General features: G+C 39.1%; 3 protein-coding genes across 7 annotated transcripts; 2 read left to right on the top strand and 1 right to left on the bottom strand.

Moving 5' to 3' along the window:
* The first annotated feature begins 95 nt into the window (after nucleotides 1-95).
* LOC137878148 (guanine nucleotide-binding protein G(o) subunit alpha-like) lies at nucleotides 96-9,329 on the top strand. 2 transcript variants are annotated; one of them, XM_068718296.1, is made up of 12 exons: nucleotides 96-326; nucleotides 775-859; nucleotides 938-988; nucleotides 1,357-1,492; nucleotides 1,657-1,748; nucleotides 1,847-1,939; nucleotides 2,127-2,287; nucleotides 4,196-4,324; nucleotides 6,997-7,126; nucleotides 7,269-7,340; nucleotides 8,200-8,287; nucleotides 8,923-9,329. In XM_068718296.1, the coding sequence occupies exons 1-12, from the start codon at nucleotides 292-294 to the stop codon at nucleotides 9,111-9,113; spliced, it is 1,263 nt and encodes a 420-aa protein (XP_068574397.1). In that variant the 5' UTR covers nucleotides 96-291; the 3' UTR covers nucleotides 9,114-9,329. The 2 variants fall into 2 exon arrangements, with proteins under 2 accessions (XP_068574397.1, XP_068574398.1); XM_068718297.1 differs by lacking the exon at nucleotides 938-988 and having other exon boundaries at nucleotides 8,923-9,326.
* A 273-nt stretch (nucleotides 9,330-9,602) lies between these two features.
* Nucleotides 9,603-11,079, bottom strand: LOC137878150 (neuropeptide B-like). The gene is made up of 2 exons (XM_068718300.1): nucleotides 10,674-11,079; nucleotides 9,603-9,966 (listed from the first exon to the last, which is right to left on the bottom strand). Exons 1-2 carry the CDS (start codon nucleotides 11,025-11,027, stop codon nucleotides 9,838-9,840), a joined length of 483 nt encoding a protein of 160 aa, XP_068574401.1. The 5' UTR covers nucleotides 11,028-11,079; the 3' UTR covers nucleotides 9,603-9,837.
* A 287-nt stretch (nucleotides 11,080-11,366) lies between these two features.
* LOC137878147 (B-cell receptor CD22-like) lies at nucleotides 11,367-17,036 on the top strand. Of its 4 annotated transcripts, none has more exons than XM_068718292.1 (9): nucleotides 11,367-11,906; nucleotides 11,991-12,341; nucleotides 12,432-12,689; nucleotides 12,790-13,053; nucleotides 13,401-13,488; nucleotides 14,841-14,925; nucleotides 15,205-15,332; nucleotides 15,420-15,480; nucleotides 15,569-17,036. In XM_068718292.1, the coding sequence occupies exons 1-9, from the start codon at nucleotides 11,852-11,854 to the stop codon at nucleotides 15,596-15,598; spliced, it is 1,320 nt and encodes a 439-aa protein (XP_068574393.1). In that variant the 5' UTR covers nucleotides 11,367-11,851; the 3' UTR covers nucleotides 15,599-17,036. The 4 variants fall into 4 exon arrangements, with proteins under 4 accessions (XP_068574393.1, XP_068574394.1, XP_068574395.1 ...); XM_068718293.1 differs by having other exon boundaries at nucleotides 14,886-14,925; XM_068718294.1 differs by having other exon boundaries at nucleotides 12,790-12,981; nucleotides 13,464-13,488.

Genomic DNA, 17,036 nt, shown 5'->3' on the forward strand with positions numbered 1-17,036 from the left:
TCATCTTCTTTTCCCTTACACTGAAAATATCTGGGTGTAGGTGGATTGCAATATACTTGTTTCTTAAGTAATTGATTTAAAGGAGCAAGCTGTGCATTACTCACATGATCAAAGGTTAAGGCCATGTTTTGGACACAGAAATGACCTTTGATCAGAAAAAAATGATCTGAATTTTGCAACATATGAATGAGTCACACAGAGTTTATTAAATGTCAGAGCATTAAGAGTAGATTATTTAGCAGCACCAGCAAAGATCTGTAAACCTTTTCAAAACGTGCATAATGTTTGCTCATGGTCCTCAGTGCAGTTGATAAAACCAAAAATGGGTAAGTCATTGACAAGTTCACTGATTCTTTTTGTCACGATTATTATATTTTTTGAGATGAAACGTACAACATTTCTCTCTGTGAAAGCATTAAGTATTGAATGAAAATGAAAATACCTCACAATTTCTTGAGTAAATGTAGTATTCTTTAATTTTACCACTGAAACCAGCTATAAGCATGGCTGGTACTCCTTTCAAAAATGTCCATCATAGGAAAGGCCACGTAATTATCGATCTCAATGATTCAACTACAAGTGCTGACTAAGTTTTCGAATATCTTAAAATGTCACCATAATTGTAAAGTGAAATGTTGCTCTTATTTTTTAGGAAATGCGTGTTTCCGCTTCCTGTTTGGGAAGCTCTCGCTCTCGTTTTGAATGCAGTGCACACGTGTCCCCAATTTAGCTAATTAGCTTCTCCGTGTCTCGCCAACTCTTGTCTGTTAACAGTTCAGGCTGTGAATCGAACGACACCGGGGTGCAGAGCAAAAGCAGAGTGATGTTTTGCTGTCTTACACTGCCAATCCCGCTGCAGGTAGAGCATTCATTCAATTATTCAACTAATTAATCAATTATAACGTTTCTTGTAACACCCAACGTCACTCTTCATTAGAAGTTCTCCTCACTGGACTCAGTCGTCCTTCAGTCTAAATTGGTTCTTGGAGTAAGTTTTTGTGATTGTTTACAAGTCATTTTGTGGTGTAAATCTTTTTAGAATTAAGGTAACTTATTATCATTATGTGAGAAACATATACAATTAACTCAGCGTCTAATCATAATATAACAAAAACGTAAACATAAAATTACTCTTTTAATGTTTGCTTACTAGCTTATAGAGGACTGTCATCTGCTCGTTCATTTCTAGTAAGTTCTGTATTTTAAAACACCTGACAAAACTCCATACTGAATTGTTTATTAAATGTTGTTATTATTAGCCATGTAGGAATAATTAGCCATATGTTTTCTTTTTTTCAGTCAGTTCTTTTCTATTGTCCCAAAGCATCCCTGTGAAAACTGTGAATACTTCCTCAGATCTGCATGGGAATGTGCCTCCGCCAGGATGTCACCGAAGAGAATAAAAGGGCAAAACTCCAGAGCTCTAAAATAGAGCAAGACCTTCGTGAACAAGCCAGGACGGAGATGAACGTGGTGAAAATCCTCATGCTTGGTAAATCAAAGGGATTTAGGTAATGTATCAGGTGTCACTGAAGTATTGCACATTATGAAGCAAAAGCATTTCTGTGTGTGTGTGTGTGTGTGTGTGTGTGTGTGTGTGTGTGTGTGTGTGTGTGTGTGTGTGTGTGTGTGTGTGTGTGTGTGTGTGTGTGTCAGGAGCTGCAGAGAGTGGAAAGAGCACCCTGATCAAACAGATTAAGATCATCCACAGCCAGGGCTTCTCCAAACAGGAGCTCCTCAGTTTCAAGGTACTGGAGAGCTTTTATTTGAGCAATCCTGAAATATTAACTATAGAGTCAAATCGTCAGCTATGTGACAATAGGTTCACCTGTCGTTCCCTCCACAGCCTGCAGTACTGGACAATCTGCTGACCTCTATGAAGTTTGTTCTTCGTGGAATGGGGATGCTGAGGATTAACCTGGCGAACAAGAAGAACAAGGTGAGAGACAATACAGTTTTAAATAGCTTTTTTTTGTAGTTGCCCATTTTCCTTGCAGCCCCTCTTTGTCCCACTAGATGTCAGTCTTCAACCTTGTAGTTTTTGGGGAGAAAAACATTTACTGTCATTTACTTTGAATGTAATTATATATATTCTTTTTAATGATAACTTGTCCCGTGTGTTGTAGATGCGCGCCCGCTCCATTCTGTCCTGCAATCAGTGTTTGGGGGACGACCAGGAACTGCTTCCTTTTGTGGCTCACGCTGTCTGTGCACTTTGGGCCGACCAAGGGGTGCGAGCAGCTGCAGCCAGAGGTTACGAGTTTGAGCTGAATGACTCCGCTCTCTAGTGAGTACAATGGCTTTAAGTGATCTACTTTCCACAACGACGTCCAATGATGACGGACGGTGGAAATGTCATCGGAAATTGCCCATTAAAGAAGCGTGTCATCGTCACATCTTATCAATACAGAGCGACGGTAAAGCAACTGCTGAGGAAAAAAGCCGTTTTCAGGAAATGATTCCTGTGACATTTGTGTAATGGGAGACTTAATTGGAACCAAATTAAAAAAGCACTGTTTGCAGATATCCAGGAAGGTGGAAATTAGGAAGGAGCAGATGAAACAGACTTGATTAAAGAGTCGTTTTTTTCTTTTTAATGAGTAAGAAGTTGAACAGAATCATATGTGAGAGGAATTGCTGTCGAGGTGTTGTTGCATCTGTGACATTATCTTTTAATTCAAAGCTTTTAATCTAACTGAACTCTACCACCGTACATCTCACTGCAAGTCATGTCCCAATCATTATGAAACAGAAGTTACTGGAATACAGCCAGCGTGTTTCATCTTTGTGGGACATTTCTACATTTATGCGGGCAGAATTATATATTTTTTTCGATTGCTGTCCTTCAGCAATTGTGCCCTTTTTGAATTGTCTATGAAAAAAACAAAAACAGCCTGCACAGTGTCATGAAATTGTAACGCACCGCTCTGCATAGATCTGTTTTGAGTGTGTGTTGCATCATCCGCTGAAGTGTGGGTCATTAATTGAAGTGTAGAATATGTTTTGCTAAATGCCATTCATTATTTAATAAAAAGGTTCTGCAGCTAGCCACACTGCGCGAGATGATGTGACAGCTTCATTATCGAAACTGGATAGGTTTGGGAGCCGGAGGATGATGGCAAACTCAACTGTCTGTCTTGCGGTGTTCTCACTCTGCTGGACACCGACATTGATTTCTCCCTCCAGAAATATTGGATCAGACTCTGTCGTGACACACTTGACTTCCCCAGGACCTGAAGACACCTCAATGTGTAAAATTACTTCTCAGACAATAGCTCTGGCTTGAACTGGACTGTTAAGGATGCTAGAAAGAAATGTGTTACAGGAAGTTAACTATTGATGTAACCCGTTTTTAGAAATCCACTCTAATCAGCACCAGCTTTATTAACAGGAAGTTACTGCAGTGAGTAAAAGAACATTTTGAAATGGAAAAAATAAGCAGGTAGAATTGCATAAAAATGTTTTGTCCTGCGCTCCATAAGCTTATATTTATGCACATTGTATGTGCAGAGCGAAGTCTTCATCAATGTAGATAATAAACAACAAATGACACAACTGGACATGTGAGTGTACTGACTCATATTTAAGAGTTCTCCACTACATTGTACTCTCACAACGTTGCCGTATCCATGATGGACAATTGAACAAAAGCAACAAAACTCAATTGACAGTACAGATTTGTGTGTGCTTCTGCTAGCCCACCCGAATGCTAGTAGGGGCTAATGTGGCCTCGAGTCACTAGCCTCAAGCAGAGATGAGGAGTGGCCTACAGACGTCTGGTGAACTCACTTATTTTGTTCTCCACACCTCCAGATTATTTTCATTTTCAAACTTGGAAGTCTTCTGCTCCAACCGACTAACTCCCAGTGCTGCTGAGTCCACCAGTGTCTTGGCTCATTCTCCACTTCAGTTCAACTGCACCATAACTTGCACCCTTCAAAATCACCATAAGGGGGAATTGACGCCTCTTAATCACTAAACTTAAATAAAAGATAATGTAACGAATAGTTGCCTGACCAGTGAGACATGACGTTACTTCCATTAATGATCTGATTTAAAGCCCAAACATTATCTGTCTTTGCCTGATATTTGAAGAAAACGTGTCTTGACAAAAGCAGCAAATGCTCACAATTGACTTTTTGAGACGCTGGTCTCCTCCGTTAGTGATGTTTGTTCTCTTCTATTCCCTTTCCAGTTTCTTTGAAAACATTAGTCGGATCATCGCTCCCAAATACGTTCCCACGGAGACTGATGTTCTGAGAGTGCGAGTTAGGACCTGTGGAATCATTGAGACGCAGTTTCAACTTAATGAAATGATCTTTCGGTAAGACTTATACTGGCTGCGCATATACGGCGGTGGTTGCAACATAATATGGTTTCATGCACACATATCTCTAAGCTAACATAATGCTGTATATTGAGTGTGTAGGTAAAGACTTTAACGATCCACAGTGGGCTCACTGAAAGCATCATATTCTACTTATTGACACAATATATCTACTTTCAAGGTACAGATGAACTCTTTGGATTTTTTACCTTTTACACGACAAAACATGCAACTATTTTCGCCGTCTATAATTGACCCTGCTTTATAAACCCCACAAGCACATTTCACAAATCTTTTAGTTGATTTTCAATGAAACTGGTGACGGCTGAGTGTGTATGGAATTAATCAACACTAAATAACTTTTGGAAATGGCTGACAGCAATGCTGGTATACTAAATGTCCAATCAATGGGTTAAAAAGAGACAAAACCCAATCTATGGTCCATTGAGCACTTTTGGATTTATATCTATTTTCCATCGGTGTTACTGTTCATGAAGTTGTTCTACACTCTTTAACACGCTGCTGTCCTAGAAAGCAGCGTGTTGAGGCTCTGGAGACTCTTAAAGGGTCCCTGTCTTCAGAGCTGAGGGAGGGTAAGACTCGGACATGAAATATTGATGGCTTCACGCTGCCTGCTTATTCCAGGAACAACACAAATACAGTAGAAGCGCACCGACGAAACCCCTCTCTCCTTTCCACTTTTGACCTTTTTTTGTTTACTGAGTAAGCAGCCATTCCTAATTCTCTCGGTACCCTGTCCCCGTGAAAAAGATTCCATATGAAGCTGGACTTCATTAATATTTCATATATTGTAGCTTCTTCGAGGTTAGAACTGCATAGAAATGCTTCACTGGGAAATGTTAAAGAATGTAAGAGTTTTATACTATTTGATAGTTTATTGAGGAATATCTTTCATCAAAGGAAATGTAAGTACATTTCATGAAATGATGCTGTTGATCAGGGTTTCTCCAAGTTTTGTTGACTAAGTGCCAATTTAGGGAACAAGTATATGATTGAGGGCCTCATGGGAAAAGTGCACACATAAGACTAAATATAATTTTTCCAGTTGTCCACCGAAATCACTGACCCGAGCCAACGGCACCGGCTCTGATGGCAGAACATAATTCCTGTGACACTCGCGAGAAGCCACTAGTTGCCATGCAACCAGTATACGCAACAAGTCTCTAAACGCTTCACTCAACTAAAGACAGAAGACAATCTCCCTGACACCGTTGCTGAAACTGGGTGGAAACAATTATACAGTTAATTATACAAGCTGAGAACCGTTGTTGCTGCTCTGCCAACGTGCTAACAGATGCTCACGCACGCACAGATGGTTCACTCACTGTTGCTGCTGTTCAAAGTTTAAAAAATTAAAGTTGAGCTCTCCTACTGCCAGAAAAGGGCTTCAGAATGTGACTCCAGAATCTCCGGCTCCCTCCCGTGGAGCCCTCTGTCCAGCTGCCGAGTCGGTCAATAACGGCGCATTAACGTGCATCTCCCCACGCATGTAGAGAAACGGTTGTGATTGTCTTGTCCGGATCCAGAACATATTTAGATTGTTAGCGTCCATCCTCGTTTATGTTCTTGATGCTCAAAAAGTAATTTGAGTGGAAAAAAGGTAGTTGTCCTGTGTCTTTTTTACTTTTAGGGTTAAATACAATCACAGTGACACAATATGTGTTTATGTTCCCTGCAGCAGTAATGTCCTTTCTCTGATTAACCTATATGCAACATGTATCTCTTTATTGTTCAGATTATCTGGCCTTGCCTTCCATCTCCCATTTTATTAAATTATAGGCATAAGATCTTTAATTTTTCTTGGCATAATGTCATTCTGAAAAGGATGTCTAAAACTGTTTGAGTGAGTCGGTCTCGAATGTCTTCGGCTGATTCCACGAAACACTTAAATACAACGTTAGTTCCTCAGCGCCTGCGATCAGTTTACAGGTCTGATCTTGATCTTCCGCTAAATCTGGAAAAAACACCTTTTCTGTCCACGAGTGATGATTTTTTTTTTTTTCTGCAGCACAGAAACTACAGCTGTCAAATGCCACAGTTAGGGTTTATTGTCACTCAGCTTGTTGACACTGATTCTTGACCCAGGGGATAAACGCTTCACTGCCTCTGACATCAGTTCTGTAATCACGCACCTGGAGGCCCTCTGGCCCAAATGGAAACTCATTACCTGTGTCACCAAGACCCTCGACTTCACTTGGTGCCAGATCACATTTTCAAATGGATTGCCCCAATATTTGAAATGGGTTTGAAGCAATATCAGTATTTAATAACAAAAAGGCTTTAACCGTTAATGGAGATTGTCGTCTTTTCCAGAGATGAACAAAGCAATTTGAGTATATGTTTTGAATTAACTCTTAAATACTTTAATGTGACCAGTCTGTGGAGAGTTTAACACACTTGAGGTCTTAAGTTTTTTTTTTTTTTTTTTTTCTTTCATGTAGCAAATTAAGACTACAACTTTGTTGTGCAACCCTACGTTGTACAATGACAATAACTGAACCTTGAATCGTCGTGTCTTTATTAATCAATTTGAGTGATTTTTAACCATAAAACATGTAGAAGATCTTGCATCATCAATGAATCATACTTTTCTCTTCTTGCACATATTTTGGATGTGACCAGTTGGATGAATAAAGTTTTATTGACAGGTTGTATGATGTTGGGGGCCAGCGGAGTGAGAGGAGGAAGTGGCTCAGCTGCTTCGACTGCATTCAGGCTGTGCTGTTCGTCGTGGCCCTCAGCAGCTATGACATGACACAGACGGAGGACCCTTCAGGGGTATGTTGTGAAAAAGACAATCAAATGTGATGCCACTTCTTTGATTATTTGGCAGATAGAATTCATCTGAAATTTGGTGCAAACCACATCTCTTTCCTCGGCCTCTCTCTACTCTCCTCTTCCATATTTTCCTTTTTATTAGAATCGACTGCAGGAAAGTCTTGAACTTTTCACATCTATCTGCGCCAACACAGTCTTTGGGAGCACTTCACTGGTAAGTTTAATGGCACTTATTTTAGATGGCTGACTTAAAGATAATAATGCTTACAATACAATAAGGCATCACTTTAGAGCTTTGTGTTTGTTGCCTCTGTGCGTTATGCAGACTGTCTGTTTTTAGAGCTCATCTGAATGTGTGGCGGTGACTCAAGCACTGAGTGGGGCTTTCAGTAATCATTCATGCCAACCCGATGGGACACAAACTGGCTCTGATTGCATCCGACTGAGAAATACGTAATTAGAATACAAAGTTTAATTGAGATGTAGGGCAGGTAATTTCTGTTGTCTGCGAGCACTGTTCAACACTCGCTGTCATTGTTTAGTTTTTCTTTCATATTGTGGGTTTGTGGGGCGATTTGTATCGCCATGAATGACTCACTTGTTGGTCAGTAGTATTTATATCTGCACTTGAAGCATTGAAGGGCCGAGGGTTATCTTATGGTCATTTCCATCAGGCATCATTTTGAAAATGTCAATGTTTTTAAATGAGCAGCCGATTGGTTTTTCTGCTATCAGTGTCTATTAATAGAGGTGGTATAAAATGGTTGAGGTGCATATTGATGGGAGAAGCAAACTCCAAATCATGTGAACCAGAGTCTGAACTTTATTTATTATACAGTATGGTGATATTTTATTCATGAGAATTTCACAATACTTCTGTTACCAACTAGTGATTTTAAAACTACCACCTAACAGTATTGAGCCTCAGGGAGATGAAACACTTTAATACGTTAATGTTGTGAATGTGATGCACATAAATTATGTTAAGAGAAAGTGAACAGGAAGACACCAACTTGATTGTTATTTGAATGTTGTTGACTTTCACAGTCTGTTGTCGTCTCTCTGTTCTACAGATTCTGTGCATGAACAAAACGGACCTTTTCCAGGACAAGATCCTACACTCTGACAGGCACTTGAGATTTTACCTTTCTAGTTACAAAGGTATGCCAGAGAGGCTTGATTTCATGCTCCTATGACGCCATAGAACTCGTATTTCACTGTGAATTTAAGTATGGAATACCTACTAGTAAATTAAACAATGGTAAAATATTTCAAATCTTTTTAATTCATCTTTATTGAAAATATAAAATATGCATTATTAGTCTATTGCTTTTTGGAATCTACAATTTACATTGCAACTGCCCCATTGTTGAGTTCCGACCCCAAACTTGAGAAACTGACAGTGTCCTGTTGACGTGGTATATGCAGCTCTTGCTCAACTATATGAACAGTTGACAACCTCAGAAGGTTTTTTTCTACAGTCCTAAGTTCCTTAAGGAATTGGCTGTATTCCTTCTGGATTTCACATACATTCCACTGTACATGTGTATCAGTCATTCAAGCTCGCTCATGGTCATACATATTTCCGACTCATTTACAGCAACTGAGAAGTGAACTCTTGTCATGTTTTATTTGTGTATGTGGCGATTGATGGAGGGAAAAGTATGTACAGATTGTCACCGGATGCCAGATTCTTGTTTTATCAATATCTACAGTTGTTAAACCAACTCCTCACTTCACTGAACTCAGTCGGATTTCTCCAGATTTGTCATTTTTCTTCCTTCGTCCCCAACCAGGAGCCGATGGTGACGTGGACGCTGCAGCCCACCACATCGCTGCCATGTTCTCGTCATGTAACGGCAGTGCAGACAAACCCGTGTACCACCACTTCACCACGGCCACAGACACCACCAACGTACAGGTGGTCTTCCACATGGTCATAGATCAGGTTATGAAGGGGAATCTAGCAGCCGTCCAGCTGCTGTAAAAGTCCCCTATAGAGGCTGTTTAGATTGTGTTTTGTCATTCAGTGCTGGAATTTTAATTTCATGTTTTTACCGTAGGCAAATTGTTGTCTATTTTAAAATAAGTTATTTTAGTAGCTAATAAGTTAACAATGTTGCACTTTTTAAAACCCTTTAAATAAACTATTGATAAGCCTGGTCCTTTTTTTAATGCTGTTTATATCTCTTCCTGGTTATACAGCATTTTCTCTAGTCCGGATAAAAACTCATTATGTTCAGCATGCACACTTATCCTTTAACCTATCAGTGAGCTGTTTCAAGACATGCATGTTAACTATAACTTTGAAGAATGCTCCAATTTGAATCATTGTTTTCCTGGTTTAAACATTACACACTTTATATATTTATGTTGGCAAAACTGCAGTGATTTAGTTCATACAGGTAAATGACAAGAAAAATGATTTCCCTGTAATATGGTTTGCGTTCAGTAATTTCAACAAGGGGTTGCGTTATGATTCATTTATTAATGAAAACTCAGATCAAATATTTACATTAATACATTACTTTTACAGTGTAAAGTTTAAAACGGGTTTATCAATAAACGGGTGAAATGGTAAATGAAAAGCATCATATCTTCCATCTAATACAGCATTAGTGTTAAACTTGGAGACATGTACAGGTTTTTTTTAAATGTCACTCCTTCAAGATGAAGGTTTCTTCATCCAGCGTAGCTGTCTGCTTCACTGCTCAGTCTCCTGCACAGTCTGCCGAGTCCAGAGTGAGGAAGACGTCCGCTTTGCACTTGAATGCACCCTTGATTTCCTGGAAGAGTTCACAGCTCTGCAGGTTTGGTGAAATGTCTCTGATGCAAACGGGCTGTTTGGAGAGAAAAAAAGAAGTGATGCCGTTACATTAGAAACATGTAACCTTTAAATTCTGTACACTTGAATCTGACATGTTTGATGTCCCAACAAGTCTTCCAGCGAATTACTCAAACGAGTTTACAATCAATAGTTTTTTAAATCCAAGACAACTACATTTACTTCATGCGTTTACATTTTAAGCTACTCTATTCCACTCCATTCAGTGGGGAAGTACTGCACTTTGTACTATATTACATTTGTGACCGTTGTATTTACTAGTAACTTTAAAGATTAAGATTTTACATTTACAAAATATGAAGTCATGTTCAACGGGATGCATTATTACAGACTGCCGAGTATAGAAAGCATATCAAATTAGCTTGACCTCTACCAGCTATATAATGCTTCACTTATGTATTAGTTATGCATAATGAGCATTTTTACTGCTTTTACTTTGATAACACTTTTTCTTGTAGTTAAATTAATGTATAGTAAATGATCTGAATAGGATCTCTGGTTTAAAAACAACTTGTATAGTGATGAAAAAAGTGTGGTTCTTAAATATAGACTCTTGAGTACAATAATAGTTTAGTCTAAATTAGTTGTTCAGGATGAACGAGATTTTAAATTTGTACCTCACTTCTGCGCTCTTGCGCGAGCTAGTCGCCATGCGTAATGGCGATCCCACCCAACCCATACTATGTTTATAAAGTCGATCACCATTGTCTTCAAGATGAAATTTTGCGCATTGAATTCAGGAAACGCGCTGTCGGTCGCCAACTCGTCGCTGTCTGACGGGTCCGGCTCGGCTCTCCTGCCGTACGGTGACCTCCGGATGCCGGACAGCAAGCCGGACGCCCTGCCCACGGAGTAGTAGCTTGGACCGGCCATCTGCTTGTACCATGCCTCCGTTGGACTGCAAACCGCCAGCAAGTAGACGATCACGATGGGGAACACGAATTTAGCGGGCATCTCCACGTCGAGCACTGAGGCTTGGTCCTGCGCACCTCCAACTGACTGGTCCTCGTTTCCTCCGCTCTCTGCTTCAGTCTTTATAGGGACCCCCGCGATCATCCTCGCGTTTTCGTCAACATAAAACTGGCCCTGAGGGGGGCGATTCACACATACCTCAGACTCCTCCTGGTGAGCTTTATTTTTTATTTTATTTTTTTTTGGGGGGGGGGGGGGGGGCTGCTCATAGATAATATTTCAGATAATGTTGACCTTACAGGCATCACTCTGTCATACAATTGTATTTCTCTAGGTCTGATCAGTCTTACTGTTGTCCTGAAATGAAGGCAGGTAATGGTATAAAAAAAACCCTCCTGAGACATTTTTAAGATTCACTTAGGTAGCTACAGAATAAATATTGTTGCCGTTACATAAGTCCTGTTAAAGTAGCTACTTCCAAAATGTGTACAGACTATTGTGACTCAGACAGAAAAAAACGAATATCATGTTAATGTTGCAGAAAAAAAGAAAAAGAAACCATACAAAAAACACGTATTCACAGTAACAAGGTAAGTGCATTGTTTCAGAGTGACTACTGTGTTATGACTACTTTGACCACAACAAAGCAACATAAAACCGGGCATAGGCACACAACATACAGTATGTTTCCTTCATTCGGGGGCTGGATAACCAGAAAAAGCTGAAGCGTGCACTGAGACTGTGCATGTGACCTGATTTCACAAGCTGAGAACTTTGTTAGGGCGACCAAGACCTTATTTTTCCGTTACAGGAAGCTGTGTTTACAGAACAGATTTAGAGGCAGGTGAAGAAAATATAATTCATTCACTGCATATTTTGAGTAGAAGACCATCAATAATAGCTGCAGAGCCTATTGCAAACATTTTAGAATTGATCATAACCATTTGACTTGTTTTGTAACTGGAAGCATGCGCATTGAAAATAGAAACTTGACATGGACACTGATGCCACTCTTTCTGGCTGGTAAGTAAAACATTTACATCTCATTTAATGTTTTATTTAAACGATTAAAACCTCACAGGATATGAATAGATCCATCTCTTTCAGGTGTCCTCTGCAATACATGGAGATTGGAATATCACCAGCAACATGTCTGTGCAGTGAATGGCTCGTATGTTGTCATTCCTTGTTCTTTTTACTATCCTGACAACCACAGTGTAAAGAAATTCATGTGGGGTCGTGTAAAGTCTCATCATTTCAAGGGTCGTTACATTTATGACAGCAACTTATCAAAAGTCACCACACGATTCCAGTATATTGGTGATGAAAACCACAACTGTTCTTTAAAAATACACAAAGTGGAGCATCATGATGCAGGAAAATATACCTTCAGATTTATAACTAACTTCAAAGACGGCAAATGGACTGGTAAAGGCGGCTCAACATTAAAGGTTGTTGGTAAGTTTTCTTTTCCATAAACTAGCTGTGGATCTTCTCTGCACTTCAATCGGTAAAGTTTGAAACTGAATCAGTACTTTGCACTTCTAGATTTGAACATTTCCGTGACACAGCCCGATGGAAACAGAACGACGAAGGAAGGCGACTCTATGAATCTGACCTGCATAAACGTCTGTGACCACGATAACCTTTCATCTGCTTTCATCTGGTTTAAGAACGGAGAGCTCATAAAGGAAGGACCTGTACTTTATTTAAGCAACATGTCCTCCACAAACTCTGGAAACTACGCTTGCTCTCTGAAAACACACACAGGAACAACTTCAGGAGTCATACATATTGATGTTGAATGTGAGTATTGGACATAAGATCAACACTTTACAGAGTGAGAATTAAATGGAAACAGTATCTATTCTAAGATTTCTCTGATCATAAACACGTTTTCTTTCAGATGCCCCCAAGAACACATCAGTGTCTGTCAGACCATCGATGGAGGTAGACGTCGGGAGCAACATCACCCTGATCTGCAGCAGCCATGCAAACCCTCCAGTGGAGAATTATACTTGGTTTAAAATCTATGATGACGATGATGATGATATTATGGATGTTGGACACCGTACTGAGTTCCTCCCTGCTGATGGTGGTCAGTATTTATGCAGTGCCACCAATAAACATGGAAGCCAAAACTCCTCTGTGGTGGCGATACAGATTAAACGTAAGTAGGATAATGTCGTTGATATTAGTTGTGTCCTGAAAAATAGTGATACAATTTGAAAAATCAGCCATGTGTCGTATAGGATATGCATCAACCGATATGTATTTCTTCTGTTTGTCAGAAAGTCATTATCATACAAAGAAATGTAGAGTATGTTAGTGATGTTACTTAATGTTTGAGGTGAATAAGACCAAAGAGAGGTGGACCTCTTATAAACAAAGATTTATAAAACAGGACCTCATACAGAATTGAATTGATACCTTTTGTTAATAACTCTGTCATGCTTTGAGACTGATTAAAAAAAGAAGGCATTATAACAGCTCTAACACTCTGCCTTTGTTTCACAGACCTTTGGGCAACATTTACCAGAGATGTGCTAATCATTGCTACTGTTGCTGTGCTTCTGATAGTGATCATCGTCATCGCCCTCACAAGGTAAGCTGTATTTATAGCCCCTTTCATGTGTGCACCCCTCCTGTGGCATAACAAGCATTAAGATTCTTTACTCAAGTAAAAGTAGTAATACTAAATACTTTACACAAGTAAAGGTCAAGTAAAAGTAAAAGATATACTTTTATTAATCCTGAAGGAAATTCTTCTGCCAGAGATTGATACAAATTTACAATCAAAGATAAGAAAACAGTAGACTAAAAATATAAACATATATAAACAATGGAGTAATAAATACTGTAGGAATACTAACACCAATACAACAGAAGTAAATAACAGAAGAATAAAATCAAGACTAAAAATTAAGAAAGAAGTAATAACAACACAAGTGCAACAATAGAATAACAATGAGATTAAGATACATTTAGGGAAATAAGTAAATTAAAATAGAAGTAATATTGTGCATGATATTGAATGTAATCTAAAAAGTATGCACAATGGACCCTGTCAGGGTATTATTATATGTTATTGAGTTAAACTTCAGATAGATTTAAGTATAAACAACTTTTAAATGTTGTAGTTGGTCGAGATGGGACAATAACTAATTACTTACACTGTTTGGTGGTTCAATCAATAATAATGCATCATATTTATAAACGTTAATTTGTACAGTATGTAAAGCACCGCTGTACTGCCGTCCACCCAAAGGTGTCTTCCCTTATGTTGCCTACTTAGTGCTGTGCATGAGAGGCGGCTCCCTCAGCCTCTTGTTGATTTGTACTGTACTTGGTTGAAGGGGCAACTCACCCTGTTATCATTCTAATGACATCTGCTAAAAACCCAGCATTGCTCCTCCTAAAACACCTGACTAGACATCCAAGAGCCAGGGTAACTGAAAACACCTGTGTGGAAGTGCAGAGCCTTTCGTGTGCAAAGTGATTAGGTAAAGCTGTCAAATAAATGTAATGGAGTAAAAAGTAGTTTCAATATTACCCACTGCTATGTTTATCTGACGGCCAATCAAAATGTCGTCTCATGTCTAAATACACACCCTTTCTTTATGTAAAAGAAACAGAAGTCCTACTGAGTCGGACCTAGTAACACTTCCGAATCGCCTAAGCGTTCTTTGGTGTCACTCTCAGCTCGGAACAAGCATGAATTGAATGTCATCGGATTGAAATACAGATGTACAAACATGTGAAAATACAGACATTCATGCTATATGAAGTAAATAAGGAGTTTTATCCATTGCCCTCAGATGAACTTAAGTTTTGTTAGCAAATCTTTTATAAAACATGGCCTAATGTGTCAGAAAGTATGACCGCAAATAAGATCCTTGTCATGTTTTATCATTTACTCAGGGGTCTGCTGATGTATACTGTGATTATGTCTTACAGCAGTGTCATGATTCTGTATATGTGTTTCATACTCCACAAAAAAAGGATGTGGACACCGAAGACGGACAGCGAGGAGGACGTACAGGTGACCTTTTCATGGCATACATTTGAGACAGTACTCTCCAGTCTATATCATAATTAAAGCCCTCAATTGCACAGAGGTTGTCTGCAACTTTAGCATGTGAAAGGCAAGTCAAACCCACATCCTAAATCTCTGCTAAATGACAGATCAGAAAACACAGGCGTTGTGTTTGTTGTGAGGGTGAAACCGAAGCTCATACTAAAAAGATCAAGTCAGGATTTGATGCAAGAGGAGGACATTGTGCTACACTAATTCATATTGTGTTATTTCTTTATGATGCAGGATACAGACTATGTCAACTGGCTCGCATGTGACAATAACCAATCACAAGAGGGAAATCAGTGTGAGGGAGGAACAGCAGAAGTCGTCTATACAACTGTATACTTCAATAATAAAACAAAGTCAAACATGTGAGATATGACTTCACACTTTATTTTTATTATTTTCACATTGATTGTATTGGAGGCACATGTGCTGATTGACTGTATCACTTGCAGGGAGCAGCAGATGGACTCCCATACTGATGATTATGAGGAGGTGATTTACATCAGTTTGCAGGTAAAACCCAGGACCATACTTACATATTTAAGGAATGATTATTTGCATAAAACATCTGAAGTGCAAACATTTTTTTTCTCTTTTTCAGAAACCAACTGTTGAACCGTTCGTACATTGAGCCGCCCCAAGAACACATGGCGCTTTGCAGGAATACGGGTTTTAAGGGTACTGATGTCCTTACATTTTACAAATCTGTAAGATGTATTGCACGTGCATTGCAGTAAAAATAAATATTATAATCCAAACAACAAGCAAATGTGAAATCAAAAACAACACGTAACATCTTACCGTTAACACTAGTAATTCAAAAGAAAAGATACCATAAAGAGTTACCAAACAAAACAGAGTTCAACAGCATCTCATTTGAAGTTGTATGCATAGTAGACGTCTCCGTGAAGGTTCAAATGAACGGAGCAGAATATCAATAAATTGGCTTTTGGAACATATAAAATGAAGTCAGTCTACTCTCTCACACTCTGTTGTGTTAGCGGAGTCTGTAAAGGTGTCCTTACTGTTGCAATTATTCTGTTGGCTGGGTGTGTGCGCAATTTTATTGTTTTCTTTATGTCTGATTCAACACAAAAGAATGTGTCTGAAAACTATACGTGCACATTTTCACAGAGGGTGAACTCTGCTGGCAACCAAATGAATGTCAAATAAACAAACGTATATCAGGTTATCATTATTACAAGGTTTCATCAAAGATAAAAATGTGCACACACTTTCTGTTGAGCTGCTTTCTGGTGCCGAGTGTTTTACAAATCACAAAAATTACTGCTTTGTGCTTTTGGCACTGTGAAAGTGAATTTACTGTCTGTAGTCTTTAGTTCCTGAGCGTCTCAGGAGCTGCTGAAAATCATGTTCCCCACTGTAAGACACTTAGAGTGCTACAGTCAGCTAAACAAATGTTCCCAAATCTGTTCAGTGGTTTTTCTTTCACTGAGTTAAACTTAACAGGTACAAAATGTACCGAGGGAATGAAGTGACTTCACTTGTTTCTAGCAACCTGTCTTTAGAAAAGAAGATCCAATTCAGCGTTGCACTCGTGTGACATCGTTGGACTCACGATGGACAAAAAAGAAATAAAATCGATCTTCTTTTTCATCCCCCACATTCTTCTTCAACCTTGTGCCTACGTTATTACCTAAAAAATGCAACTCGAGGTAACTCTATTTTTACTACAATTAAGTGAAAATGAAGGCAAAAAAATTAATAAAGGCTAAAAATGTTCAATTGAGTACAGTCATTACTCCTGGGCCTGGTTTCATGTTTTAACCTAAACCGCTGAGGTTGCATCTAGTCTGTGGTGTGAGTGACCTACTTTCAGGGAACTTTTTAAAGACGATCTTGACATTACAATACAGGAAGTTTTGCTTTGCAGAGGAAGAGTAGAAACTCTGTGAAAACAATGACTGTAGCCTTCGGAAACGTTAAGATCAAAGAGGAGCTTTATGATTACTTGACTACAAGTGGAAGAAGTTTAAATGTGTGTGTTGAATGTAGACACCTGACATGGACACTGATGCTACTGTTTTGAGAACAACATTAAAATGACA

Source organism: Cebidichthys violaceus, unplaced genomic scaffold, assembly GCF_023349555.1.
Source record: "Cebidichthys violaceus isolate CVI_PGR_0920_01 unplaced genomic scaffold, fCebVio1.0.p SCAF_23, whole genome shotgun sequence".
NCBI classification, from domain to species: domain Eukaryota; kingdom Metazoa; phylum Chordata; class Actinopteri; order Perciformes; family Stichaeidae; genus Cebidichthys; species Cebidichthys violaceus.

Bases quoted from the DNA above. Each gene is read 5' to 3' on its own strand.
- LOC137878147 (XM_068718292.1), top strand. From the start codon at position 11,852: ATGCGCATTGAAAATAGAAACTTGACATGGACACTGATGCCACTCTTT. The intron at 13,489-14,840 runs GTAAGCTGTATT...TATGTCTTACAG, and splicing joins ATCGTCATCGCCCTCACAAG to CAGTGTCATGATTCTGTATA. The intron at 14,926-15,204 runs GTGACCTTTTCA...TTTATGATGCAG, and splicing joins ACAGCGAGGAGGACGTACAG to GATACAGACTATGTCAACTG.
- LOC137878150 (XM_068718300.1), bottom strand. From the start codon at position 11,027: ATGATCGCGGGGGTCCCTATAAAGACTGAAGCAGAGAGCGGAGGAAAC. The intron at 9,967-10,673 runs GTGATCGACTTT...CTCTCCAAACAG, and splicing joins ATTTCATCTTGAAGACAATG to CCCGTTTGCATCAGAGACAT.
- LOC137878148 (XM_068718296.1), top strand. From the start codon at position 292: ATGGTCCTCAGTGCAGTTGATAAAACCAAAAATGG. The intron at 327-774 runs GTAAGTCATTGA...GTCTGTTAACAG, and splicing joins GTTGATAAAACCAAAAATGG to TTCAGGCTGTGAATCGAACG. The intron at 860-937 runs GTAGAGCATTCA...ACTCTTCATTAG, and splicing joins CACTGCCAATCCCGCTGCAG to AAGTTCTCCTCACTGGACTC.